The sequence below is a fragment of the Melospiza melodia genome, chromosome 3 (assembly GCF_035770615.1).
Source record: "Melospiza melodia melodia isolate bMelMel2 chromosome 3, bMelMel2.pri, whole genome shotgun sequence".
Taxonomy (NCBI): Eukaryota; Metazoa; Chordata; class Aves; order Passeriformes; family Passerellidae; genus Melospiza; species Melospiza melodia.
Genome location: NC_086196.1, coordinates 102,254,305 through 102,280,150, shown reverse-complemented (window position 1 = coordinate 102,280,150; position 25,846 = coordinate 102,254,305). Strand labels below are relative to the sequence as shown.

The window sequence follows — 25,846 nt, the reverse complement described above, 5'->3', positions numbered from 1 at the left end:
CACACCTATTCTTCCAACACAACTCTCTAATGCATTTTACAAGCCTTCCATTTCTCAGGCAAGACAAGCTCAACATTACAAACCCACCGAAGTGTCTTCCAAAAATGCAGACTGTCCTTTACAGGCGCAGTTTTTAAAAGTTTAGTCATTTCTGTCTAAAAATTATGCTACCAGATGGTGTAACTACACTGCAGTGGATACTCTTGTCATCTCAGAGGCACATTCAAAAAGATAATCATCTCTCAGATTTTATTCAATACAAGATAATGGATCACTCTACTCACTCGGAAGTTTGGGTACAACTGCCTGGGACCAACTACAATGGATAAAAAAATACCTTATCAATGTTCAGTAGGCCTCAGTTCCCATGAAAAGGAATGTGACAACTCAGAACCCACCAGTGGCCCTCGGAAGGCAAGGTGATGTCCACCAGCACTGCAGAGGATTCCCAGCTTTCATTATAGGAATCAGTGGCATTCATTTAGCAAGGACAGGGCCTAGCACTGCAGTTAAACTATGGTACTGTTAATGACACTTCACTAATTTATGTCCCACACGGCTGTGTTGAACAAATAAACCATCTGCAGCATGCTGCTGTTCTGAATTCTCTCTGCAGGTTTGAAGTCCTTGAATCACATTCCCCTCCAATCTAGTTTGTCAGGAGTCACAAGTGGTCCAATTACACAGGCAACTGACCCACTACTGCTAAAAAACTGCCTCTTGTGAAACTCCATGAAGGTGAGAAACATCACAGTATGGGCATTCTCCTGGACATGACCCTGTGATGGTCAAGTACAAACAGAAAAAAGTGAGCAGCAGGTGGAGAAGAGCCTTATTCTATTTCTCTAAACACCACAGATCTTATTTTTCCAAGAAAAACATGGCACTTGTCCTTGTTCTGGCAACACTGAAATACTGAAATACTTAGATGGTAATAAATTCAAGCTAGTGATTTTATAAACCTTTTAGATACACTTTTATTCTTTCCCTGAAACCTTGTAAGCTGGGGATTCACTTCCAAGATAGTTTTCCTATCAAATACAGCATATATAGGTTATAAAAACCCAAAAGGTTTAATCACCACTTTTTTTTACAGAAGTTCATTAACAGGTTTGCCAAATTACCCAGCCCAGAATTGTGTGTATATATTATTAAACCCTATTTTAAGCTTGCATATTACTTCCCTTAAGAGTCTATTAGTTCCTCTGTTTGGTGTTTTATATATTTACAAAGATACTCAAAAGTTTTGTCTTATTAAGAGAAAAATTGCACAGAATGAGAAAAACTTCTTAGGTAACTTTGGAATCTTTTAACTTGTAAATTAGCAATGAAAGCATTGAGCTAAGTCTTTGGGAATATATTTGAAGTCTTAATGAAAGGGTCAGATTACAAAAAGCCATAGTGGGAGTATTATATGAGGAAGCTTTAAAGTTAGTTGCAATGTATTAAAAAAACAACATTCAAATAAATTATTTTTCACTGCAGTATGCCAAGTTTTTGGAGATAGAATTAAAATTGGGCTTTCATTTTAGACCAAGTAAAGCATAATACTAGACTATAATACCGCATATACTAGTGAGATCCAAATGCCCATGGTGTTGCAAGAGAACATTTTCCCTCAGGCATTTGAAATGTAATGCTTCTTTAATATTCTCTGTTGGATATTGTTAGAATGGAATTTCAAATATTTCCTGCAATTTGAGTTAAAGATTACTGAATAATGCTGAGCAGCAGAAAATTTTCGAAGCGTACATCTAAAGCTGGCGCAGTAGCTTAATGTCCTGTTGTTTCTTGCTTTAGCAAAATTAATTTCTTCAGTCTTCAACCACGAATTCATGCACCACCTGGAGATACAAACCCATAATTTAACTGTGCTGTATTTCTAGCTCCCTTGCCTAATACACACTGAGGCCAGACTCTGTATATCAGGCAACTGTAACAGGAAAAGGCCATTTCAGAGCAATACTTTATATTCTCCCATATCAGACAGTAAGCAACTCCAAAAATAGTATCTGGCCCATTATTGTAAATAAATGGGATTATAGGCCATGAAACAAAAGCACATTCTATTATATAGACAAGAGTAACACCTTTCTAATAAGACTCAAAACATTCAAAAGGCTTCTATCCAATTAAGGTCCAATATTTCCCCATATCTGTGTGCTTTACCATGGCTACTCTTTACAGGTAAGGGGAGATGGCAAGTTGAGCAAAAAGGCATAGCTGTATCATTCTAAAAGGAAACCAGAAAAACACAAACTGCAACCATGATTCCTGTTGCTTGATTACTCCATGGAGAAGCCTCCTTCATCCAAAGATGCAGCATCTTTCCACCATTTGTGCCATGATATAAGTGGTCCATTACCCAACTTTTTTCTGTGGCCATTGCTCCCTTCTCGTTCATACTTGGGCACACGACTACCCTGAGTTCAAATTAACCAATTCCTCAACACCATCCCAGCCTGACAGAACAACTCCAAATGACTTCATGACAGGCCCAAGAGTTTCTAACATTTTCTTTGAGTATGAGCCTGAGGACCATTCTCATGGGTTCCAACATAACCCTCCCCAACACTGAACTAAAAAAAAAACCAAAACAATATATGCCTGCCTGGTTTTGAGCAACAGGAAACTCCAAGTTATGCAGCATTGGTATGGACAACAGAGTCCACACAGCTGAAATCAGCTGGAATTTTATTTAGAGATGGGATCATTTAGCCCTGCAGTGTGCAACTGAATGAGTACAGGCCTGTGCAGAGAGTACTTGTGTTTATGTGAGCAGAATGAATAAAGGCAATTTCTTCTTTCTTTACTCAAGTATCAGTAGACACTGAATATGGTCAGTATTATAAGCATGTATTCTACTAAAGCCACCCATAAACTCTGCTGCTGCCTAAAAATTGATTTGGATAAGGTTTCCAAAAGCAGGCCAGATACCAAAATGAATCTGTTAACTAGCAGAAAAACCTCCATACAGGAAACAAAGTGCTTAGTTGCCTCTTACACTTATTACTGATAAATTCATGTTTGAAAGTTTGAAAGTTATGTTTTACTTATGAATAATGCCATTAAGATAAGAGATTATCAGTCTTTTCTATCCATAAAGAATTATATTTTATACAATTAACAAAAAATCAACACTCTAAGACATCATTCTTCTTCCACCAGTATTTCCCAGGATATTTTCTGTGAAACATTATTTAATTCTTGGGGGAAAAAAAGGAGAAAAATTTAGTTTGTACAGTGGCAGCTATTAAGAATTTGGTTCTGCAAAAATACAGAAATAAAGTCACATGGATGTTGTAAAACAAGCTGAAATATTTTAAGCAAACTATGTGACCATAATTCATAGAACTAAGCCTAAGGAGAAAAACTCTTGTAACTGTGCAAGAGATTTGGCATGGAAGAGCATTCATCAGCCATTCTGACATGGAAAGGACGGATAAAGGAAGCAGATGGATTCACCCATCTGCACTGCACCTAAAAAAGGGAAAGTCATCATTATGGTTGCTAGCCTCTTGTTCAAAATGTATAATTTGATCATCAGGTTATAATGAACATATGCAAAAGAAAGTCTTACGAGAGAAAAAGCAAACATTTAGTTTTAGTAGGATGTGTTTCCCTTGACTAAATTGATTCACTTGACTAAATGCTTACCTCATTTAAAAAACTCCCAAGGACATCAGCTTAATCTTTCATCAGTTTACATCTAGTGGGGGGAACGGGTGCTGGTGCTCACGTTGGGTTTTTAATGTTGCAATGAATTAACTTTAAGAGTACAAGGTTTGCTTTGGTAGAACTTGAATTGTTAACACAGGTCATCTCCTCTCTAGAATACCAACCTGCCTCTTCTCCTCCAGACAGTGACATTAGTGAGTACAAAACCCACAGAGATCTGTCACAAAGTCTCTGTTCAACCAAGAGAGAAAGACAGATTTGTGTTAAGGTAGAAAAATCCAGTAACACTACTTCTCATGCACCAGGAACACAACCCTTCTGCTCACTTTGCAATAATTCAGAGATCAACTTTGCTGAATTTACAGCCAATATCTCAAAGCCTTTGTGCCGTTTCCAATGTGGTTGTTTGGTTCGTGGGCTGGTTTTGTTTGGCTTTGCTTTTAAACCGGGATTCTCTGTAACCCAGACCTTGTAACAACTGTGAGAAGAAAACCCTCTCAAAGTGGTGCTCAGTGGTGGATGAGGACAGATCTCCCAGGGTCCCTCAGCTCTGGGGGTGCCACTGTGAAGCCACTGTGCCACCACCCCCTCTGGCCAGTGATGGAGCCCTGAATGCTTTGGGCACCACAGCACCCACCTCAGATCTGACGTGCACCCACACCAGAGGACGCCTGAACTCTGAGTGTCCCCTGCCAAACCTACAATACCTGCTCGTACTATCGACCTACTTAGGGAAAACAAATAAAAATAACTTTCTGTTCACAATTTTTATTAATATTTGACTCACGAATAGTTCATAAAGATTACTAATACATAGTACATGCAAGCTACAGATCATGTGTCCCTTTACAGGCAGCAGGTACACGAGTAAAGGATGTATTATTGCATCCTAGCTACCTGTTAAAAACATGCTGAAGGCTGTAAACATCAATTAATGATAATTACCCAACTTTAATTAAAAAACCAACTAAGCTGTTAAGAAATATAAAACAAGCAATAAAAAATTAAACCACTTCCATAGAAGATAAAATTTCTCTTTTACAAAGAAAGTTTTCACCACAGCAAAAACAAAATCTGGATTATAAATGGAATTTATAGATTGGCTTCTTCCTGACATTTAATGTCCATGCAGTACTACACGACTGAAGTGCAGAAATGAATGGTGAAAAATTATGTTTGGGACATTAGCACTAGGAATTAAAAAAAACCCAACCCTGTATTAATTTTCTAAGCTATGATTTTAATAGTTCTTGTTCATATCTATGTATTTTTAAAAATCTATTATAGATTTCTCACATACTTTAAAAAATAACTTTTGATTCTCTTAATTCTATTTCAGTATTTTTTTGTAATGGTTTACCTTAGTTCTGAAAAATCTCTTACTATTATTCCCTTGGACCAGAGCACAGAAGAGATTTACAAAACTATTTCAACTCTAGCATTTCTAGTTTTAAACCTGGCCACTATATAGTTAATTTTTCTTACATAGTCTTGTGCATTTTAAATGTTAATTATATCACATAGACTTAGCTACAAGAGACATGACTTAGTGACAACACTTGTAAGTAAATGCGTAAGACAAAAAACCTGTACTAGACACAGAGAGGATGATAAAAAGAGAACTTTACAAATTATTGAAAATTAAGTGTAAAAACTTACCTAAAAATATTCATCCGTTTCTATAGATGGCAACGAAGTAAAAGAAAATCCCATCCAAAATACAGTTAAAGAAGATAGCCAGCTGTTAACAGAGAATAATTCATTTTAAAATATTTTCGAAAAAATTAAGAGATAATTCTGGCAGCCTACCCTTCAAAACTACTAGTTACCTTGAAAAATAATACTTAATCCCCTGAAAATGGAGATTAGAACATCTTAATACTTCAGTGTGCTGTTTAATTACCGATTTCCACGTAATTCAGTATCTTTTGAGTGCAAAAATTGCAAAGTGTATTTGAGAGTTAGCCCAGAGTCCAACTCACATGCACACTAAATTTCCATTACTTCATTTGCATGTAATGTTTCTATTTATGCAGCTTTTTGGCTTACAGTGCTACACGAAAGACTCATACTAATGAAACATTGGGAAGCATTAAAGAATATTCTTTTGAATTACATTTAAATTTTGCTTGGAAAACATCAAAGCTTAAAAAGCAGACACAAAATTTAAGAAGGAAATACTAGAACTCTTAAGTTTTGCTGACTTTAAAAATTATACCACATTCATAAACGGCAGCATTTTACAGTATTTTTAGTTAAATCAGCACAGACAATAACTGAGTCCAACTTGGACTAATCATACTGAGATTGAAGATAAACTGATAAAAGTGCTTCTGACAAACAAAAGCATTTACACGTGGCTTTGCATCAAAACAAATCACTTTCAACACAAAGTAATGATTTGTTGTTATCTCCAATAGCAAATAATTCCAGGAGCACAAGCTTGGGCCAAAAAGGAGCAATAATAAGAGTCTTACCTAGAGAAAAAAGTTTGAAAGTTTCAAGTTAAGCTCTTAACTGAAATCCATTAAATCAATACAATCTGCCATGCTGACACAGACAAATCAGTTTACAGCCTGCTAACATTGATTTAGCTGGAAATTGATAAGAAATCAATTAAACTGAACCAATTATGGTCGGGGGAAATTACCTTATGCGGGTCCACATCAGGTTTTGTGTATATTTAAATCCTAAACAATCTTAAATAGTGTTAATTAAGTCTGTACAACGTCTGGGTGCAGAAAAGGTTAAGAGTCACCAGGGTAAAGCATCTTAAGACACTCTGGGAAACTCTGACTGTGTTAAACAAGCTCCCTCCTCCTGACCAAGCTTCCCTACGCTTCCCAGCAAGCCAGCCCTCAGCTCTGCTTGCAGCTATCCGGCTTTCAAACTTATCCACAGAAGGGAGCTTGGGTACGGCACAGGTTTAATTCATAATAAAAAGGTACGGTTATTGACTGATATGCATCCGTGCAGCTGGAGAACCTCAGCAAAGCCGGCGGGACCGCTCCCCCGGCACTGCCGCAGGAGCTGCCAGGGCCACAAGGCTCCTTCAGCCACGGCCCCTTCCGAGCCGTGACCGGCAGCGAGACCCGCCGGAACGGGAGCGCTTTGCATCACAACTTCCATTTTACACCACCTGCCCCAAAGGAGCGGCTTCCCCTTTCTGTCGCAGGACGGAAGAATTTGCCTCAGCATCCATGCTTACTCTAAGAACTAGAGTAAGGCTTCAAACTAATCCTGCAGAAACACACCGGGACAAGTGAGACCTTCACAGAACACTTAACTAACAGGGAATCCTGTCATGATCTGAGGGAAAAACTAGCTGGGCTATCCAAGACCTCCTTTTACACCCTAACAACAGTTTACGAAGCTCTGTTCTGCTGATGTATTTCTGCCGGTAGCAGCCTCCCTTACAGCCAAACCAAAGGAATTTACTTCACTCAACATTTCGAAACACAAGTCAACGAGCAGCTTTATTTTTGTACAAGTGATCGCTAGTTTAGCCACGCAGTTCTACCAGCGGAATAGCACAGGTAAGCTCTCAGCTTTCCCTGAAAATAAAAAGGGAAGAACCCAGTAACAGGATGGCAAAATTTCATGAAGTGTGGAGCGCCGGGAACGCGCCGGCAGCTCCCCAGAGGAGGCCGGGCGGGAAGGAAACGCGCGGGAAACGCGAGGGGAACGCTCAGCCCGCCCCGGGCTCGCGGCTCCGGGACGCCCCGGGAGTGCCCCGCCGGGCAGGGCAGGGCCGGGCCGCGCACTCGCACCCACCGAGCGCTCCGAGTTCGCGGGGCGGCCGCGGGAGCAGCAGCGCCGCCGGCACCGGGGCCTGTCCCGCGCGTCACCGCAGCAACCGCGCGCGCCGCCCTCCGCGCATGCGCCGCCACAGCCGCCCCCCGCATCTCGCCGCCGAGGGCGCATGCGCGGCCAGAGATGCCCGCGCTTGCCGCAGCCCCCACCCCTCCCAACCGCGCGCACGCACCGTGAAGGCCGCCGCGCGTCGCCCCCTAACGGCCCCAGCGCCGCGCTTCAATGAATGGGGCGAGGTGGGGAGAGGCAACCGCCAATAGCGTGCGGGGGCGCGGTGGGCCACCCCCGAGTACGATGGGAGTTGTAGTTCTGTCCGCAGCCGAGCGGCGCTGGCTGGCTGCCACCACGACTACAGCCCCCAGGCGGCTGCGCGCGGCCGCACGCCCCGCCCCACCACGGCACCTCGGCGCAGCGCTGCCACGGCCGCAGTCGCGCCGCAGAGGTGACCTCGAGCAGCAAGCGCATCCGCCGCTCCCGCAGACATGGTCGGTACCGGGCCCGCGGCGGTACCGCGCCCCTCGGGTTCCTTCGGCTCGAGGCAGGGAATTCTGGCAGGGGGAGGTGACCCCGAAATGGCGTCGCCCTCCCCGCCTGGCCGCGCTGCTCCCGGGAGGGCCCGGGGATGAGGGACAGGGCTGACCTGGAGGTGGTCGCGGCACCCAGAGCAGCCGGACGTGGTGGCGCCGCCGGGCTCGCTGCAGCCCCCGCCGAGCCGCGCCGGGGTGACATTCCAGGCGGGGACGTGGGGTCGGTGCCGGCCTGGCGGCGCCTCTGCCTCTGCCTGTCCCCAGGGCCGTGCGGGGCGGGCGGGATGTGTGCGGGCAGCGAGCCCCCTGGCCCGGGCTGGCACTCCGGGGCTGATCGCGCCTTGTCCCGGCGCCGCGGCTGCCGACATTGCCTGCGGGACATGGGGGCTGTCAGCGCCTTGTTCGCAAGGCGTGAAAGGTTTTGGCGCGGCTCTGTGTTAGCTCAAGGGAAAGTGCTTGTGAAATGTCTCTATTGGTTCATCCCTGCTTGCTGTCGGAAATCCAGCTGTTTGTTCAGACTCGCTAGATTGTCAGGGAGTCCTTCTGGTTCTGCTCGGAGGTTACAGAGGTGAACTGCAGTGCTTTGCTTTTCTGCAGCATGTGTACATAGGTATATAAACCTGCACAGAGACCTTGCTTTCCTTTCTAGGCATTAAAACATCTCTGTGTTTTTCTAGACTCAATACCCTGTTACTCAAACCTTCACTTTCAGTATTTTGCTATAGAAAGGATGCTTGCATGCTCTGAAATGTGGCTTATTTCAGCTGTATCCTAAAAAATACCAAAATCTGTAAACTTTGTGCTTCTTTTCCACTCCTTCTATCTAAAATGAGGATTTGCAGGAGTGACAATATGACAGCAAGCTCTAGTTTGTATTTGTACTCTCAAAGCATTGAGACATGGATGAGCTGACATGGATGGTCTGGTCTCACAAAGAACTTTGATGTCCAGACCTTTCAGAATGTCACTGCTTTTAGCTTGCCTTTGCTGTTCAGATTATGCATGTGGTGTTGGGCAGAGGCTTTAAATTTCTTGAAATAAAATCATCTATCAGTGCAGCCACCATTAGCTCAATGAAATGGAAAGCGTTTTGCAGGGCACCTGTGTCAAGGTCGTTCCTTAAGGGAGGAATGCCTTTGGAATTGCTTTGGTCTCTGAACCACAGTGCTGGTGGTGTTCTTCGAGTGCACGGCTGCCTTGCTGAGACTCTGCTACATTTCCAAACGTGTTTATTGTCCCCACATCTCTGCTTTAAAGAAGGCAGAGCAAAGGGGAAGTTCCTTAGGCAGACTCTAGACTTTGGAAGAGATAAAAATTTATTTTAATGATTAAGTAATTATTGTAAAGCAAGGTGGGATAGCTTAGTTGGCTGGAATAATGTTCGATATTCAGGAATAATGTTAAGCTGGTGGTATTTTATAGCCAAGCTTATCAGCAATAATCTTTATGGAGATCTTTCATAACTGCAATTAGCAATGCAAAGTCTATCACTCGTGTAGCCAGGATATTCCTGTCACAACATTTGATAGGTTTTGAGTTATCTTTTCCTTACCTTTATAACCTCCTGAATCAGTTTTGCAGTGCAGTGCTGTTTGCAGGTATGGCACTGATGTTTGAGTTGTGCTGATATCAGCTGTAATCACAGGAATAACTGAAGCACTGAGTTCTTAAACCAAAGTGTGTGGGGTGGGTGCTAAAACCTCAACTTCCTCACTTGATATTGGAGGCTTTGCTTTCGTCTGTGATAGTTTAGGAGGGAGAGATCCTACATTTGCTGGATTAGATGAAGAAGGGTACTTGGGATGCAATGATCACTTGCTGAGGGCTTTTTCCTCATCTTTTTTACCATTACTTTTGCTACTCTTTTATTTTCCTAAAGCTTTTTAACTATACATCGGTTGAATGTGGAGTGGGGAAGGGTTTGGAGCAAAATAGTTCAGCTAGTTGTTGTTTAATTTGTCCTCTGGTTCCTTTATACCTGAGAGTGAGTAAAGGTCACCCCTGCAGTTACCACAGCATGAAAGGCCTGCAGGAGCCAAGTCACGGGTTAAAGCGTCTGGACATGAATGTCTGGAGCCTACAGCTTCTGTTGGGGAGCTTCTCATTTCTCTAAAAGTAGCCTCAGACACTCAATGGGACCAATTTTAATATGAGATGTAAGGGGTTTTTTTGGTGAGAGTTATCCACATTTTGTAGTCAGCACAATAAAATCCAAAGTTTTTTGTTTGTTAGTCAGCTTCTGGATTTAGGAGAGAGGATGGAAGTTTCTTTGATGCTAAATTCTCACAATTGGTGCAGAGGTAAAAGGGTCTGGGGAATGCACTGAATCCAAGATACTGAAGGTTTGGAAAGGAAAAACAAGTAGGAAGCACTCCTCACCTTATTTTAGCTTGTGTGTTTTCCTCCTCCAGCCCCAAATGGGGGACAACAGGAAGGATGGTAGTAAGCAAACATAATTATTTTGAGAAGGTGGAGCTGAGTCATGACTGAAGGTTTGGGGGTTTTTTTAGGCTAAATGCTAAGTTTGTCTCAGTAAAAAAATAATAAATAATCCTATTTCTTACCTTTCTATCTTCTCCTTCCCTCTCCTGTTGTTAGGCTGAATACTCACCATAATGCTAGTGGATAGGTTGCCATTTGTTACGTTTCAATCAGACTGGCTTCTAAAGTTCATAGAATGGAAAAAAAAAAGTCTCTTTTCCTTTCCCCCTTTTGTGACACTGCTTTAGAAGAAAGCGCCTTAAAATCTTTCTTCTATTCACTGGAAATTCAGAAATCAATTCACAATTGATTTCAGATACCCTATAAATATAAAGAAAACATATTTTGCTGCTACCTGTGTGAGTTCTGGAATAGCTTAGCACAGGATCACTTTTTCTATGATGGGGATTTTGCCAGGTCAAGGTTTTGCAGCACTGTAACTTTTCAGTACTTATTTCATTAACTAGTGTGGTTAGCCACCTTAAAAGAGTGTTCATTGTTCCATTTATATAAATAAAATGTAGATTCTTCTTAGAAACATGCTGAAAAGTTGGCTTTAAATTTTGATAGACATCCTAATCCGTGCTGCTTCTCATCATTCAGATGTCATGGTCCATTTCCCTGCTCAAGAATAGAGTACCAGAACTAGTTTTGAGATTTAAACCACCAAGAATTGATTGTCTGCTCTCCTTCCCCTCATAGTGGAGTTTCAGTGAAGTTAGAGGGATGTGACTCGTAGTAGGGCGAGTTCAAAAGAGAGTAATGCACTTCAACACCGTGTAACGGGCAAGTGGGTAACGAGATATTTAAAGAATCATTCCCATAATGAAGGCCAGGTCTAAATCTGCAAGTTCAGTAGTTTACCTTCATAATTTATGCCCTGATTTTATCTAGTATGTGATAAAATGGGGTAGGTAGCCTAATTTTTTTAGTTATCTAACACTAGTGTGATGCAGCTGTGCTTGGCCGGTCAATTCTGCAGAGAGAATACACTGGAAGCCCCACATGGTTTTCCTATAAATATCAGTGACAGGAATGCTGGTTGGAAAGGATCTGTAGAGGTCATAGTCTGCCTTCCTTCTTGCTCCATGTCTGGAAGTTGTCCAGTCCAGCCTGACAGTGAGACTTTTGCCACTGATAGATCATGTCAAAGGTGTTTTAGTCTGGGCCTTGAAAACTGCTGGGGCTGAAGGTTATACAGACCCTCTGGGCATCCTGTTCTGCTGCAACAGTACCACATAATCAAGAGTTTTTCTCTTAATTTGTAGCTGTTGCACCCTGTTCTGCCACTGCTGAGCGGTGTTGGGGGCAGTGCTATTTCTAACACTCTGTGAAGGTGTGGTGGTGTGCTGTTAGATCTCCCTTATCCTCTGCCTTTCCAGATTCTGTCCTGACTGGCTTTCCCTCAGCCTCATCTTACAGACCCTAGAAGCATACAGAACTCGGGTTTCCAGAACTGCACTCAGTGTCCCACCTGCAATATCACCAGCACTGATTGCAAGGCCTGTCTTTGTTCTGCACCTTACACTAAAGTAGCCAGAATGCAATTCAAACACTTCTTTTACATTCAGTTATGCCTGGTCTGTATCACATGCCCATCTTTTAATTTTCTGAAGAAGTGGGCTTGGCATTCCAGCAGGCTGGTCAGTCTGCTTGTTCCTGTCCTAGCACAACCTGCCCCAGCCCTATTGCCTCTAGAGAAAAAGGGAAATACAAATAACAGGTTTACGAAATACTGGGTTATTAATGTCCTCTGCCACGTGGCCCTTTTTGATAGAATCATAGAATCCTTTGGGTTTGAACAAACTTTTAAAGGTCATTGATCCACCTCCCTGCATTTGGCAGGGACATCTTCAACAAGACCAGGTTTTTCAGAGACCTGTGCAATTTGACCTTGAATGTTTCCAGGGGTGGGGCAGCCACCACTTATCTGGACAATCTGTGCCAGTGTTTCACCACCTTTATTGTAAAGTATTTATTTCTTATCTTGGTCTGTCCTCTTTTAGTTTAAAACTATTGCCCCTTGTCATTTCATAACAGGCCTTACTAAAAGGTTTGTCCTAACCTTTTTTGTAAATCCCCTTTGAGTATTGAAGAGCCACCCTGGTACCTTCTCTTCTCCAGGCTGAAGAAGCTCTCCAGGCTCTTCTCCAACCCAAACTCTCGCAGCCTTTAATTTTCAATATTAAATAACTTCTGGATTTCTCCCAGTCCTGGTTCTGCTTAGCAAACTGTCATTTTGCTACAGGGCAACCCTTATTCCCCTCTTATTTGCAATATAGTAACATTTTGGCAGTCTTCTCCCAGTCTTTTGGAGTTTTGGGTCAGTTTGACAAAAGACAGTTGTATTATGGGTAGTGTCTGTATTTGTTCATAATGTGGCTTTTGTCTGTGGATTAGTTAAATTTTCTGCCTAACAGTTTAGTGAGGCAGTAATTTTAAGTCCCCTAGATTCTTTGGTTTCTCGCATTCAGTAAGTCTTTGGCTGCAAATAAGCATTCAAAATGCTTAGTGGGAACAGCCCTTGAAATGGAAAGAATCTGAAAACCAGTCAAGTGTCACAGCTCGTGAAACTTCTGTAGTAAATTTCAAGTATGAATGGTTGGGTGTATGTTGTATTGTCTGATGTTAACAAGGCAGTGTTGTTAAAGGGAATGCTAAATTTTTCAAATGTATTGCTATTACTGGCATTTTGCAAGTTTTCCAGGAGCAATTCTTAAGGATCTTTTTGCAATTGTGGTCTGTTTCTGTAAAACCAAGCAGAGCAATTGCTGGTGGTTCTAGCAGAACCAGAAGTGTGATCCCAGGAGCTGGGGCTGATCCACCTTTAGGCACAGGCTTTCATCCAGGTTAAATAATCATAACGTTATTGCTGCAGTAACTCAATTTTAACTGGTGTGAGGCTGAGGTGTGGAGCTGTGGGTAAGGCAGTGTCATTTCCTTGCAGGGTGAACCTGTCAGAGTGCTGGTGACTGGAGCAGCTGGGCAGATTGCTTACTCCCTCCTCTACAGCATTGCCAAGGGCGATGTCTTCGGCAAAGACCAGGTAACTCTGCACTGAATCCACAGAATTCCCAGAATGACCAGGTTGGAAGAGACCTTCAGGATCATCGAGTCCAACCCATGCCCTGACACCTCAACTAAGCCATGGCGCCAGTGCCACATCCAGGCTTTTTTTAAACACATTCAACGATGGTGACTCCACCACCTCCCAGGGCAGGCCATTCCAGAACTTTATCACTCTTTCCCTGAAAAACTTTTTTCCTAATATCCAGCCTATATTTCCCCTGGCACAGTTTGACACTGTCCCCTCTGGTTCTGTCGGTTGCTGCCTGAGAAAGAGACCAACCCCAGCTGACTGCAGCCACCTTTCAGTGAACTGTAGAGAGTGATAAGGTCACCCCTGAGTCTCCTTTTCTCCAGGCTGAACACCCCCAGCTCCCTCAGTCATTCCTCACAGGGCTTGTGTTCCAAACCCCTCACCAGCCTCGTTGCCTCCTCTGGACACACTCAAGTGTCTCAATGTCCTTCCCAAACTGAGGGACCAGAGCTGGACACAGCACTCAAGTTGTGGGCTCACCAGTGCTGAGTACAGGGGAAGGATGGCCTCCCTGCTCCTGCTGGTACAGGAATAAATGAATGAATGTCAGAACTGCAGTGCCTGAGACTGGTTTCCTCATAGACACTCAGAATGATTTACCAATATGCAAGTAATTTCTTCTTTACGTGGGGAAAATGGGAGTTCTGCTCTGTTAAGCAAGCTGTCAGTTGTTGGTTGTGCTGAAGTTCTTTTCTGCAAATGGGTTTTAAATCTTGGATGAGGTAACAGCCGAGTACAAGACAAATTCATTTTCAAGACACATTGTGCCCAGCTTGTACTAAACCTTTTCTTTCTTTCCAGCCTCTTATTCTTGTGCTGCTGGACATCACTCCTATGATGACAGTACTGGAAGGTGTGGTGATGGAGCTGCAGGACTGTGCTCTGCCGCTGCTCAGAGGTGGCCAAAACAATTTTTTCTTACACCTACAAGATGCTGCAGTACAATTCTTGCATTTATGAGTCCCTGTAGCTGGCAGGAAGTTAGGCAGAAGAAAATCTTAGATGATCCTTCCTTGGTTTTGTGTTTTGTGGAATATAATCAATTTAACTCAGCCTGTAAGCTAAGAAGAATGACATCAAATAGGTTTTGTGGACAGAATTGGCAATGGAGATACCCAGGTTTATATCATCTAATCCTGAGCTTTAAACCTGGACAAGAAATTGTGAGATACTTGTGCATATGTGCATTGTGTTCTGGCCCAGCCATGAAATATATAAAATATATCATTGCTGTATTATGTATATAATATTTATTGCTAAATGAAAAAAAAATTTAGTCTTAAAAACATCATCTGTATAAAGATACAAAATGAAAAAGCACTCCTCAAGCCATGTAAACAAGCTGAGTTCTGGTATTTTAAATAAGCAGAAGAAAGGGAGCAAGTAGGAGTTAGTGTAATTACTATAACACATGACAAAAGAAGGATGTAGGTACCAGCTCTTGTACAAATCAAGCCTTCTCTGCTTTGAATTGGAAAGGGGCAGCAAAACTTCACTTGTGTTGGTCTATGCCACTGAAATTTTATTGTAAAAGTAAAGAAAAGCACATGTACATATATACACATTTTTAGAGACAAATGAAATGTATCTTTTTACATATATTTCTCCTGTGTTTTCCACTTAACGTAAATATTTGAATGTAAAACCTGTTTACTGGGATGTATTTAATCTGTGGAGGTAGGGCCAAATGACTGTTACTTGTATTTTTGGAAGGGGAAGGTGGTGGTATTGTCAGATTAGATTATATACTATTTATGCACAAAAGAATATTCCTGTTAGCATTATGCCATGAGTATTTATCTTGCTGAATTCTTTTCCCCCTTTCCTTTATTTTTTTAGAGGTCATTCCAACAGACAAGGAGGAAGTTGCATTCAAAGACCTTGACATAGCAATTCTGGTTGGCTCCATGCCAAGGAGAGAGGGCATGGAGAGGAAGGATTTACTCAAAGCAAATGTAAAAATTTTCAAGTCTCAGGGTGCAGCCTTGGACAAGTATGCCAAAAAGACTGTCAAGGTGAATATAGGAATTGAATTTAAAACATTAATTCTCTGCTATGTAGAGACCTGGATACACTGTAGAAGAATATTGCACAAGCAGAAGCCTGTTTTGTGTGGGCATTCCTTTCCTTGTGCCCTGGAAAACAGACCACAGTCAAGGGTAGATTAGAAACAGAATGTTAAATAGGTGGATGATTTAGTCATTAATTTGTTGGGTGGAAAAGGTGAGTCCTACATTGTATTGCTGTATTCCACACATACTCTGTTTACCACCAATTTGAAAAGCAACCCCATAAAACCATGTTTAAAAAAAATAAGCAGTCTTTTGCTTGTTTTCACTCTTCTCTAGGAGAACTGAATTAACTAAATGCAGCTGCCTACTTCATATCCATCTGTGTCCTTTAACATAATGACCCTGAACTTCAATATCAATATGGAATTACAGTTGCACAAAAATCGGCTTTATTTAGGTGGTTTGCATCTTACTTGGAGCATTAGAAGATTTTAATTGTTCTCTCTCAGATTCCTTCAGCACAGTTAATGGAATCATGTGGCTGCTCTCCCACTGCTCTTAATCTCAGGCCCAGACTCCGGCTGTGCTTTGTAACTGACTTTTAATGTCTGCTGATGAACTTCCTACGGCTTCTAGAGACGTGTTTGCTTCTTTATCCAGCTGGAATAAAAACTATCAATATAACTATTGTGGAGTAGTGGAAAATTTACTGAACTCAATTTCAAAAGGGGAAATACAAAGGGAGGTTTGCAGATCAGCTTGTGTGATGTAGAGTGTATAGAGTCTGACATAAGTTATTCAAGGCACAAATGAAGGATGAATAAAAATCAGTTTTGCATAGTAATAAATTGATTTAAGTTGAGGCAGTGTTTTACTTCTAACTGCCTATGAACATTGAGATAAGTAAATGTTCTGGCTTTCTTAATTATAAAGCAATTATATAAAGCAGTGGCAGCCAGTCCAGAAAGTGTTTAAAAGTGGTTGGTTTAAAGTGTGCTTGTGTCTATCTCCCTATATCTGGTAGCATGAGGTTTGAAGCCAGGCTGTAGGTCAGTGTAGAGATCTCCCTAGAAGTCTTGTTCCCTTTCACATTGGATGTCAAGTTAAAGAGAATACCTATTCTCTTTAACTTATCTGGAAAATATTTTTATGTGCAGTTATAGAAGATTGGGTGACTACAAATGGCACACTTAAAAGACAGTCTTGTTGGAGACAACCAAGAGATTAGAAAACTTGACTTTTAGATAGCTTCTTTGAAGGCCAAGCAGTGCATTTCACTGAAGGGAGGTGTTTTGCAGAAATGCCTACTTCATATTTCCTTTTTTCATTTTTAGGTTGTGGTTGTTGGGAATCCAGCCAATACCAACTGCCTGATTGCATCAAAGTCAGCCCCATCCATACCAAAGGAAAACTTCAGCTGCTTAACTCGTTTGGATCACAACAGAGCCAAATCTCAGGTAAAAAAATGGCTTATTGTGCTATCTATGCTAAATACAGAGCAATGCTTTCAAAGAAGCCTGTGAGTTGAGAAGCTGAAGTCAGTGCAATGTGGACATGTTTAATTTCCAATTAGATTGCTCTGAAACTTGGTGTGACTGCTAATGATGTGAAGAATGTCATCATCTGGGGCAACCACTCCTCCACTCAATATCCTGATGTTAACCATGCGAAGGTAAATGTGAAAGGAAAGGAAGTTGGAGTCTATGAAGCTATAAAAGATGACAGCTGGCTGAAGGGAGACTTTATTGTGGTAAGATACCATTTTTTATAGTTCATTCTGTGCTTTATCCTTACCTCATCTGAAATTGTAAACAATGTAACTGATGTAGTGAAGCAGCTCTTTTCTCTCAGTTAAATAAGCCATCTTCAGATATCTTGTTGCCATCAGTTGTTTGCCTTGGAAGATTCAAGGCAGGAAACTCTGCATAACTTCTGTTGGAAAAATCCAGCTGGAATGCTAAAATGATTCAGCAAAGAGTTTTGATCACAGCTCATGTGAAACTTGTGTGACCCAGGAGCACCATTGCCATTTCACTATGGTGGCTTTTTGGGGCATTTTTGTAGATGAAGTGGGATTGATCCATTTGCTGCTCCCCACCCACCAGAAAAGGCCAGCAAATCTTTCCCTATTCATGCGTGGACACACACACACACACACACACACACAGTGTGTGGCATCATCAGTTTCTGAAAAGGAATCTGAAAAATCTAGGAAATGCCTGCAAAGTAGAGTAGTAATAAATAATAATGTAAGTTAGTAAAACAAAATAATGGTATTAATTGATCAAGAGCACAGGCTATCTAAGTGGAATATGAAGGGAAATGGGTTACTAAAGCCCTAGATGATTAAAGCTTTAGCAAAACGATTAAATTTAAAAACTATTAACTTGAGTATGGTGAGGTAGGTTCAATTGTCTTCAGGAATTAAATAAATTGTATGCATTAAGTGTTGTGGGATTGAGACCAGCAAGTGTTTCAAATTGGTATTCAGCAGAAGACCTCAATCAACAATGTGTTGCTTGAGACATCTGCCACTGCTGACATGCACAAAGTCTCCTGGTGGGAAAAGCTTGAGGCATCTGCTTGGTATGAGAGTAGTCAGCCAGCTGTAAAGTTAAGGAATGAGCCTCTGAAACATTATTACATCTGTGTTGGCACAACTCTTCTAGATAGTATTCCTGGATTGCATGCCATGTTTGTTTAGTGAAAGAACTGTATCTTCACTGATAAAATTAAATAATTACATACAACAGTCTTTCTTGATGACATTTACTAACAGCATGTAGACCAACCCATGGTTTTTCTGCTTTACAATTTAGTTATGGTTGGGTTTTTTTCTTAATTGCAGACTGTTCAGCAACGTGGAGCAGCTGTTATTAAGGCCAGGAAGCTGTCCAGTGCCATGTCAGCTGCCAAAGCTATCTGTGATCATGTGAGGGACATCTGGTTTGGCACTCCAGCGGTAAGATGTTGCTATTAAAGTGCATGTTTGCCTCATGCTTTCATTCTGTGCCCACCTCACTGACCTCGAGTGTATGTGTGTTCAGAGGAAAGAATCTGTCTTTTTCTGGAGTAAATTGTGTCATAGGAGATAAAGGATATCATAAATCATGCAAATTTTGCCTGCTTCTAGCAGTGAAAAATGTATTTATCTCTGCCTTTCTGGTTTCAGGGGGAGTTTGTTTCGATGGGAGTCATTTCTGATGGCAATTCTTATGGTGTTCCTGAAGACCTGCTGTATTCATTCCCAGTTGTGATCAAGGTAACTAGGCTGTATTTAAATCCATATATCTTCTGCACAATCTATTAAACTGTCATGTGAGCCTATTAACAGCAGTGTGGGACTGCAGTTGCTGAGATGTGAGGGTTTAGCAGTCTCCTTTTCATAGAGAGGACTCTTATTAACCAAGTTAACTTGATTGTCAGTTAAGTGCTGGTGGTTAGACAAGTATAATCTGACATGGCTAGCTGGTGCTGGTTGCATTGTTTATCTGAAATAAAATTAACTTCTGCCTGATGTGGTTCTTAGGGCCATAAGCTGTGTTTTTATGCCATAAAGTTTCTTTCATGCAGACTGAATGAAGCCTGTTCTTACATGGAGGGCTTTCTGTTTGTTTGTTTTCAATCAGGACAAGACCTGGAAGTTTGTTGAGGGTCTTCCTATTAATGATTTTTCTCGTGAGAAGATGGAAATTACTGCTAAGGAGTTAACTGAAGAGAAGGAGACTGCTGTGGAATTCCTCTCCAGTGCATGACTAGGTCAGGAGGAAATACAAAATCATTTAAGAGTGGAAGAATCGAAAAGCCGTCTGTAGGTCTGCTACCAAGCACCAATACTGTATCCAAGTCAACTGTCTGTGGCCATTGTGCATTTTAAAGTTCATATGCTTACTGGTACTGTCGTGCCTCTTGAGTTATTAGCAAAATATTATTAAAGAAGTAAAACTAGTTTGTTGACCAAAGTTTTTGTCCATTTAATACTAGTTGCTTTCTGTGTATGGTACAGGATAATTGTTTGCCTTGGCCTTGGCTACTAACGCACAATCTGAGTTTTGATTAGAATTTGGCACTACTGGAACACGTCTGTGATCACTTCAGCAGCCTCTGTATCAACTGAAAATGAAATTAGAATGTCAGTAATTCTCTTTACACTGATAGTTCAGTGACCCAGATCTGTCACTGCACAGACTTCAAGTAAATACATTTCACTCTGGTTATGCTTACAATATTTGTCAATAGAAATATTAAAAGTTGTTCAATCAGATACTGACTAAGAGTAGTCTGTTGCACCTTATTTGCATGTTTTAGTTATGTAACTAACGCAGTTTGATAGTACAAGATAAAAAAAACCTTAAAAGCCTATTTTAGGAAACTGAGGGAAACTAGTTTAAGCTTTAAGCATTACTAGCTTTTGCAATGACTAACATTTCCTTTTGCCTGAGTTGGTGTCTCTCCTGTTCTAATAGAAGTTTCTGCCTTGTACTAAAGTAAATATTGGTCTGTCATACCTGGAGTCATCTCATTTTTCTTTTTTGGTCTGTTTTCATTTTATGAGGATTTGAAAAACAGAACTTCTTTGACAAGAAAAGGAAAGGTTAAACTGAATTATAAGCAAATTGAATGGTTTTCTTTGAGAATTTACCAGCCAAAATATAAAATAAGTAAGCTTATCCAGAAAAATAAGTCTGCTCTCAGAATATTGCTGTACCTATTAAGTTCAGTGACAACGATGCATCAGAGACTAATTATATGTAGACGTAAAAGGGGAGAGAAGCATTTCAGAAAATGGGAGTGTGCTCCCATGGAAAGAAAATGGAAAGTGGCAGCACAGGCCACAGTGAGTGAACACCGTGAATGCTTATGAAGCAGCTGTTGCAAGCATTTTTGCATTTCTGCAGTCTTAAAATAGACAGGAAGTGTACACTGTTGTATTTTTTTTCACTGTTCTCATTCCTCTGAGCCCCTTAGAGTTTAGTTTTCAGGAGAAAGTTTCATACACCTGTCTTGTCGTGACAGTTTGGGCACTTCTGCAGAAATTAGGGAGGGAAGAAAAGCTGCCAGTGTGTTGACTGCCTTCTGGCAGTTCCATGCAAAGTCAGTAAAATCTCATTTCAGCATGAGCTCAGAGATCAAAGGAATTCATTGCAATACTTACCATGCTACAATTTATTTTGAATTAAGGTGTTTTTGCAGTGAATGCTACAGGAGATGGCTCCAGTGCACAATGTTACTTGGTATGAAAAGGCTAAGTAAAGGGAAAAGTGCACATCTATGCCTGATAAATATAAATAAAGGATGATAAATGCTGCTAGTGTGCTTTGTGCCATACCTACTGTATCATCATCACATAGGGAATTAGCTTTAGGAAGGAAAATCTGGAAGATCTGTCTCTTCAGGGCTTTTTGATGTCTGTTGTACAGTAGCCTTCTGCCAAAGACAACTAATTTCTTGTAAAGTAATCCTTCTAACAATGTATCAGAACACTTCCACAGAAGCTCTTCACTTGATAGAGTGTCTCTCTCCCCTGATACACTAAAGTTAACAGTTGTGCTGACATTTACCTCCTCACGCTGAGTTTTAAGCGCTGTTTGTGTTCCCTCCGCACTTCCATGAGCCGTTGAACGGGAAATCTCTCACCTGCTCATTGTCCAAATGCTTTGCTATCCTCCTACTTACAAACTACCACGTGGTGGATATTCTTTCTATTGGAAGTTACTCCCCAGTTACTGGTAAGGTATTTCCAGGATATAAAGATTTTCCTGTGCAGGAAAGGATTTCACATCCATTCATTACTTGCTGATTACTTCTCCGAGAGAACAGAAGCCAGGACTTCAAGCAGCAACTCCTGAGTGAGTACATAAAAGCATTCTTTGAGAAACAAATCCTAGGGGAAATTAGGGCTGGAATTGTCAGATCCACTTCTGGAAGGTTTCTGGATGGAGCAGCTGAGAATATTAGAGCTGACACACTGAGTCTGGATGTCAGCAGAAAGGCTCCCAGGGAAGGCTGGCATGCCTTGTCGTGGAACACCAAATCCCTGCATCCCAAATCCTGCCTTCCTGATCCTGAAACTGCACAAGGCAGGCTGCTAATCTGATCTCATTGAGCTTTCTTCACAGCCTTCCATTCCCAGCAAGAATTCTTTTGAGAGGGAGGAGAAGTAAAACTTTTCCCCAAATGAACAAAAAACTGATTCCAAGTTTGTCTTGCATCATCATTCTTCTCCCAGTACAGCTGTTCCTGCTGTTTCTTACAGTAACTCAGGTGAAGTTGTAAACCCCAGATCTAACAAGTGAATCTAAATCAATGTTACACTGGTGGTGCCACAGAGCTTCACCCCTGCGTGGAGTTATAAGGCATCACATCATCTCCAATCAATAGGTTTGAATCTCCCTTTCTTCAAGGGAAGGCAGGAGAACTTCTCTGGCAAGTGCTTTCAGAGCACTGGATTTACAAACCAGAGGAAAGATGTCCTGAATGAGCTTATTAGAATGATTTCCATTTTTTATTCCTCCCCCTCCCCAGCCTTCCAACCCCCATTTCCTGTAGTTTAGGGTATTTTTTACATCTATAGACACATTTTGAATTCCAGGTAGTAAATCCTAGAGGATAGCTATATCTCAGTAGTAATAAAAGAGGAAGTTACATAAATGTAACTATTTGCAGCTTAAACAGCAAATATTTTAAGTACCACATTTTATTTAAAAAAAAAAAAAAAAACAACATTCCAACAGGTCTTTAAGTGGCAACTTTGCATAGCAGCATAAAAATGCAGCTGAATTAGAACAGAGGCTGAGCAGTCAGCTGCTTAAAATAAAACTCTGTAACTGTAGGTAAATAGAGGAGTGAACAGATAGAGATGCAGTCTTCAGCTTAGCCAGAAATAAGCCCATTGTTTTGATTTTACAGAGTCTTTAATTAATTTCTAACTAAAAGCTTAATTGCACAGATGCTTTCTTTTTTCAAGTCTGCTAACCATAATCATAAATGCCAAGACCACCTTAAATCCTAAATAAATCATAAAATGAATAAATACAAATAAAAGTAGTTTTACAGTGCAAGTTTTTTTGGAGCCTCCAGATGGAGCTAGTAGAGAGGGAGTCAGACTTGGAAAACTTTTTTTTCTCCTCAACCTGTAAGCCTGGAGAATAAATACCTGTCCATGAGAAAGCAAACAAATCCCATTCTGCAAGGGGCTGGGGGCCCAGGAAACTCTTGGACAGGAGAGGGAAGGTTTTGACAAAATACCCACATTCTCACCGGTGGGGACACCTGTCTCCATGCCATTGAGATGTCTACATCAAAGGTGGCTTCTCCAGGACAAGGAGAATAACATTTGGATGCACTTAGCACTACCATTGCTTGAAAGGTAATCCCGCTCTTCCATTCCCCAGTAAAAACAGCACTTGAGGTCAAGTTATAAGTTCAGGAAACAAGTTCTGCTGTTGGCTCTGCAGGAGCCCACAGCAGCCAGATGACCTTTGTCCTTCAGCTTCTTGTAGCAGATATTTGCAAAAGAAGTTGAAAGCCCTGGCTGGAGGATGCTTTTTGGGGCATGGTCAGTCCCCTTTGTAAGTGCTTTGGAAAAGGTGGGATGGCCAGGTGGGATGGCGCCTGAGAGGCAAATGGAGCAGGAAACACAGGCATCTCTTCATCAGCAAGTAGACCACAAGACAAGTAATCCAGACCCATTAACTTCTCCTAACTGGAGAAGATAAATCCAGGTGAAGATGGCTGTGCTACTTTTGTAGGCCTTCAAGAGAAAAGCACAAATCCTCCTCATTATGAAATACCATCATGAGAAAACCCAACCATGTTTGGCAACTTCTCTTTGGTGTGGTCTGGTGCTGGTGCAGAGCAGAGCATGATAAACATCTGCCTCTTCTGAGAAGCAGGAGCACTGCCTTCCTGAGGAGAGGTGAAGGAGATGAGCCAGAGGCCACCTCTGTGTGTTTAGGGCTTGTTGATGCCACTAAATGTAAATACCCGGAGAAGGGAGGAGTCAGACATGGTTACCAAGCATTCCCATTTCTCTCTGCAAAGCCACAGGAGATGAGGTTGGCTTTTCTTGGCAGGTGCCAGGCATTTCTCTGCATGTTGCACAAACAGAGAAATAATTAATACAAACTCCTTGTATGCTATACTCCTGTCTGGCTGCATCACTGTGAAACTAGACATGGGGTAATTGAGTTTCTTGTTATTGTCCAGGCTGGTAACAGTGAAATCTGGTAAAATGTTTGATCTCAGCCATCCCAAACCACATCCCCATGAGTGAACTCCTGGCAAGACCTCCCCAGTGCCTCCATTCCCTGCCCTTTGTGCAGCTGGGTTGCTGTTCATGGACTCACCTGCACTGGCCAGCAGGAGAAGGCAGCAGCCAAGCACTTCTGGTCAAGGGCATCCGAAAGGGTGGGGGGTTCAAACTCAGACACTTACAATTTCACTAGGTGCTAAAGAAATCATTAGAAGAGTTGGTCTACACTTGTCCCCTGTACTTCCTTCCCCCAAATTTGACTTCGTATCTCTCCTCCCGGCTGTCACACTGGCAGCTAAAATACTTTGCACGGGCCGTGGTGCTATGAAGAGGTGATCCCTTAAGGCAAACCAAAGGTGCCACTTGAGCCACGAGGTGTCCCCACAGGGCAGCTGCACGGCCTTGAGAGGACTTAGAGGGGAGCCACGGGAGAAGACACAAATCTGCAGTGCTGGGTATGAAATTCTGACCCTTTATTTTTCCTTTTTAATTTTTTTTTTTTATTTTTAGTGGTGAATGTCTATTTTTGGCTTTTGCTAGAAACTGTCCTCTCCTTCCATTTGGGAGAAAAAGATCCAATCTTTCCCAGTCTCTCCAGGACCACTAGCTGCAGTAGGTGCGATACAGGAAATCAAATGTTCCATTTTCCTTGTCCTTCTCTGGTCCCACTGCTCTGCTGTTCTCAGTGTGCCTGCCAGACAGAGGTACAGAAGGGATCTAGAGAAATTATGCTTCTTGGCCAAACAGTAATTTCCCCAAAAATGACCATTTTTGGCACAGAAGGTGTCCATCCTAGTTCCTAGTCTTTTCATCCAGAGATCAAAAGGGCTAATTAGAGCAATTAAGGCTAACCAACTCCTTATGGAGATGACAGCAAATGGGACTTGAGGGTACCAGTTCTTGCTGCTGTAAGGTTATTTCTACAAGGTGAGATTAGGAAGAGTTCCTTTTGTGTGCCAAAATATGCAGAATTTGTGCCTTTTTCTGAACAGCTCAAATCCCCTTTTGAGGATTTGAGCTGTTTGGAAAAAGGCAGAGAGGACAGGAGAAGAAAGAGAGGACAGGAGAAGCAAGAGCCCTTTGTGAAGTTCTGAGCTATTTGGTAGACAATACCAAAAGCACCACCTTGATGTGAAGCCAGCCTTTCCTTCTTTTTTGCTTTTCACCTAAGCACAGAAATGACATGCTTCATTTTGGTGCACAGAGAAACCTTTGATGATGGAATAAAACCCCAGAGATTCATTCATTTCATTCTTTTTGGTGAGTGGTGGGGAAGAGAAGGTGTCTCAGAAGGTGTCAGTTTTGCACTTGACTATTGGGCCTCCCACCCTTCCTGCTATTAATTGAATGAGGCTTTTATGCTAAAATATATCACGGGGTTTGGCTGACAATGGGGCTCTTCAGCACTGGTTGTTTTGCCTTCAAGACTAGAGAAGTCAACAGAAAAATATCTGTCAAACAGACAAAAAAATACCTGTTGGAGGGTCTCTCCAAACCTACAAGCTGCCTGCATTGCGATAGGGCTCAGAGTAACCTCTGCTCAAAGTCCCTGGTCCTTCAACCTGGTCCTGTAACCTGGGTGATGACCTTGGCCACAGGATAAGTGGGCTTATCTTGGCTCCTGGCATGGAAATTGCTGACAGGGAATGCAGGGAGCTGAAGGGGCACGCAAGTATATTGCTGTCCCATATCAGCTGTGGGGAGATATCCCACAGCCAAGGGGCAACTGCAGCTCCTCTTCCAAATCCCAGGCTACAAGTGACACTGCGAAACCTCTGGGAGTTGACACTTGAAGCACCCCAGTGATGTGCTTCGTTGACACGTGCATCAACACAGATAATCATGCTTGCATTCTACAGGGGAAAAATCTTGTGGGAAATATGCCTGCAAAGGTTTCCTTACCATGAAATGTACCAGTCATGAAATCCCCGAACTCTTCATCCATGAGAGAAGGGCTGCCACATTCCTGACTCCTACTGCA

At 42.0% G+C, this 25,846-nt stretch overlaps 2 protein-coding genes across 6 annotated transcripts in view; one reads left to right on the top strand and one right to left on the bottom strand.

Moving 5' to 3' along the window:
- The window catches only part of WDPCP (WD repeat containing planar cell polarity effector), a 148,301-nt gene extending 140,772 nt beyond the window's left edge, over positions 1-7,529 (bottom strand). The window contains exons 1-2 of one of the 5 annotated variants that reach the window (XM_063152336.1): positions 7,453-7,529; positions 5,338-5,419 (exon numbers count right to left, since the gene is read on the bottom strand). The gene's annotated coding sequence lies outside the window, so the exon portion shown is untranslated. Of the gene's footprint in view, positions 1-5,337; positions 5,420-5,507; positions 5,626-6,328; positions 6,514-6,626; positions 6,733-7,452 lie in introns of those variants that run through there. The other 4 variants (XM_063152338.1, XM_063152334.1, XM_063152340.1 and 1 more) reach the window with 4 other exon arrangements.
- Positions 7,530-7,875: 346 nt separating this feature from the next.
- MDH1 (malate dehydrogenase 1) lies at positions 7,876-20,118 on the top strand. Its single transcript, XM_063152333.1, has 9 exons — positions 7,876-7,976; positions 13,447-13,545; positions 14,401-14,497; positions 15,439-15,614; positions 16,946-17,068; positions 17,185-17,361; positions 18,460-18,573; positions 18,784-18,873; positions 19,241-20,118. Exons 1-9 carry the CDS (start codon positions 7,974-7,976, stop codon positions 19,364-19,366), a joined length of 1,005 nt encoding a protein of 334 aa, XP_063008403.1. The 5' UTR covers positions 7,876-7,973; the 3' UTR covers positions 19,367-20,118.
- The last annotated feature ends 5,728 nt before the right edge of the window (positions 20,119-25,846 follow it).

Coding starts and splice junctions, on each gene's coding strand:
- MDH1 (XM_063152333.1), top strand. Junction 15,615..16,945: donor ATGCCAAAAAGACTGTCAAG/GTGAATATAGGA, acceptor TTTCATTTTTAG/GTTGTGGTTGTTGGGAATCC. Junction 17,362..18,459: donor TGAAGGGAGACTTTATTGTG/GTAAGATACCAT, acceptor TCTTAATTGCAG/ACTGTTCAGCAACGTGGAGC.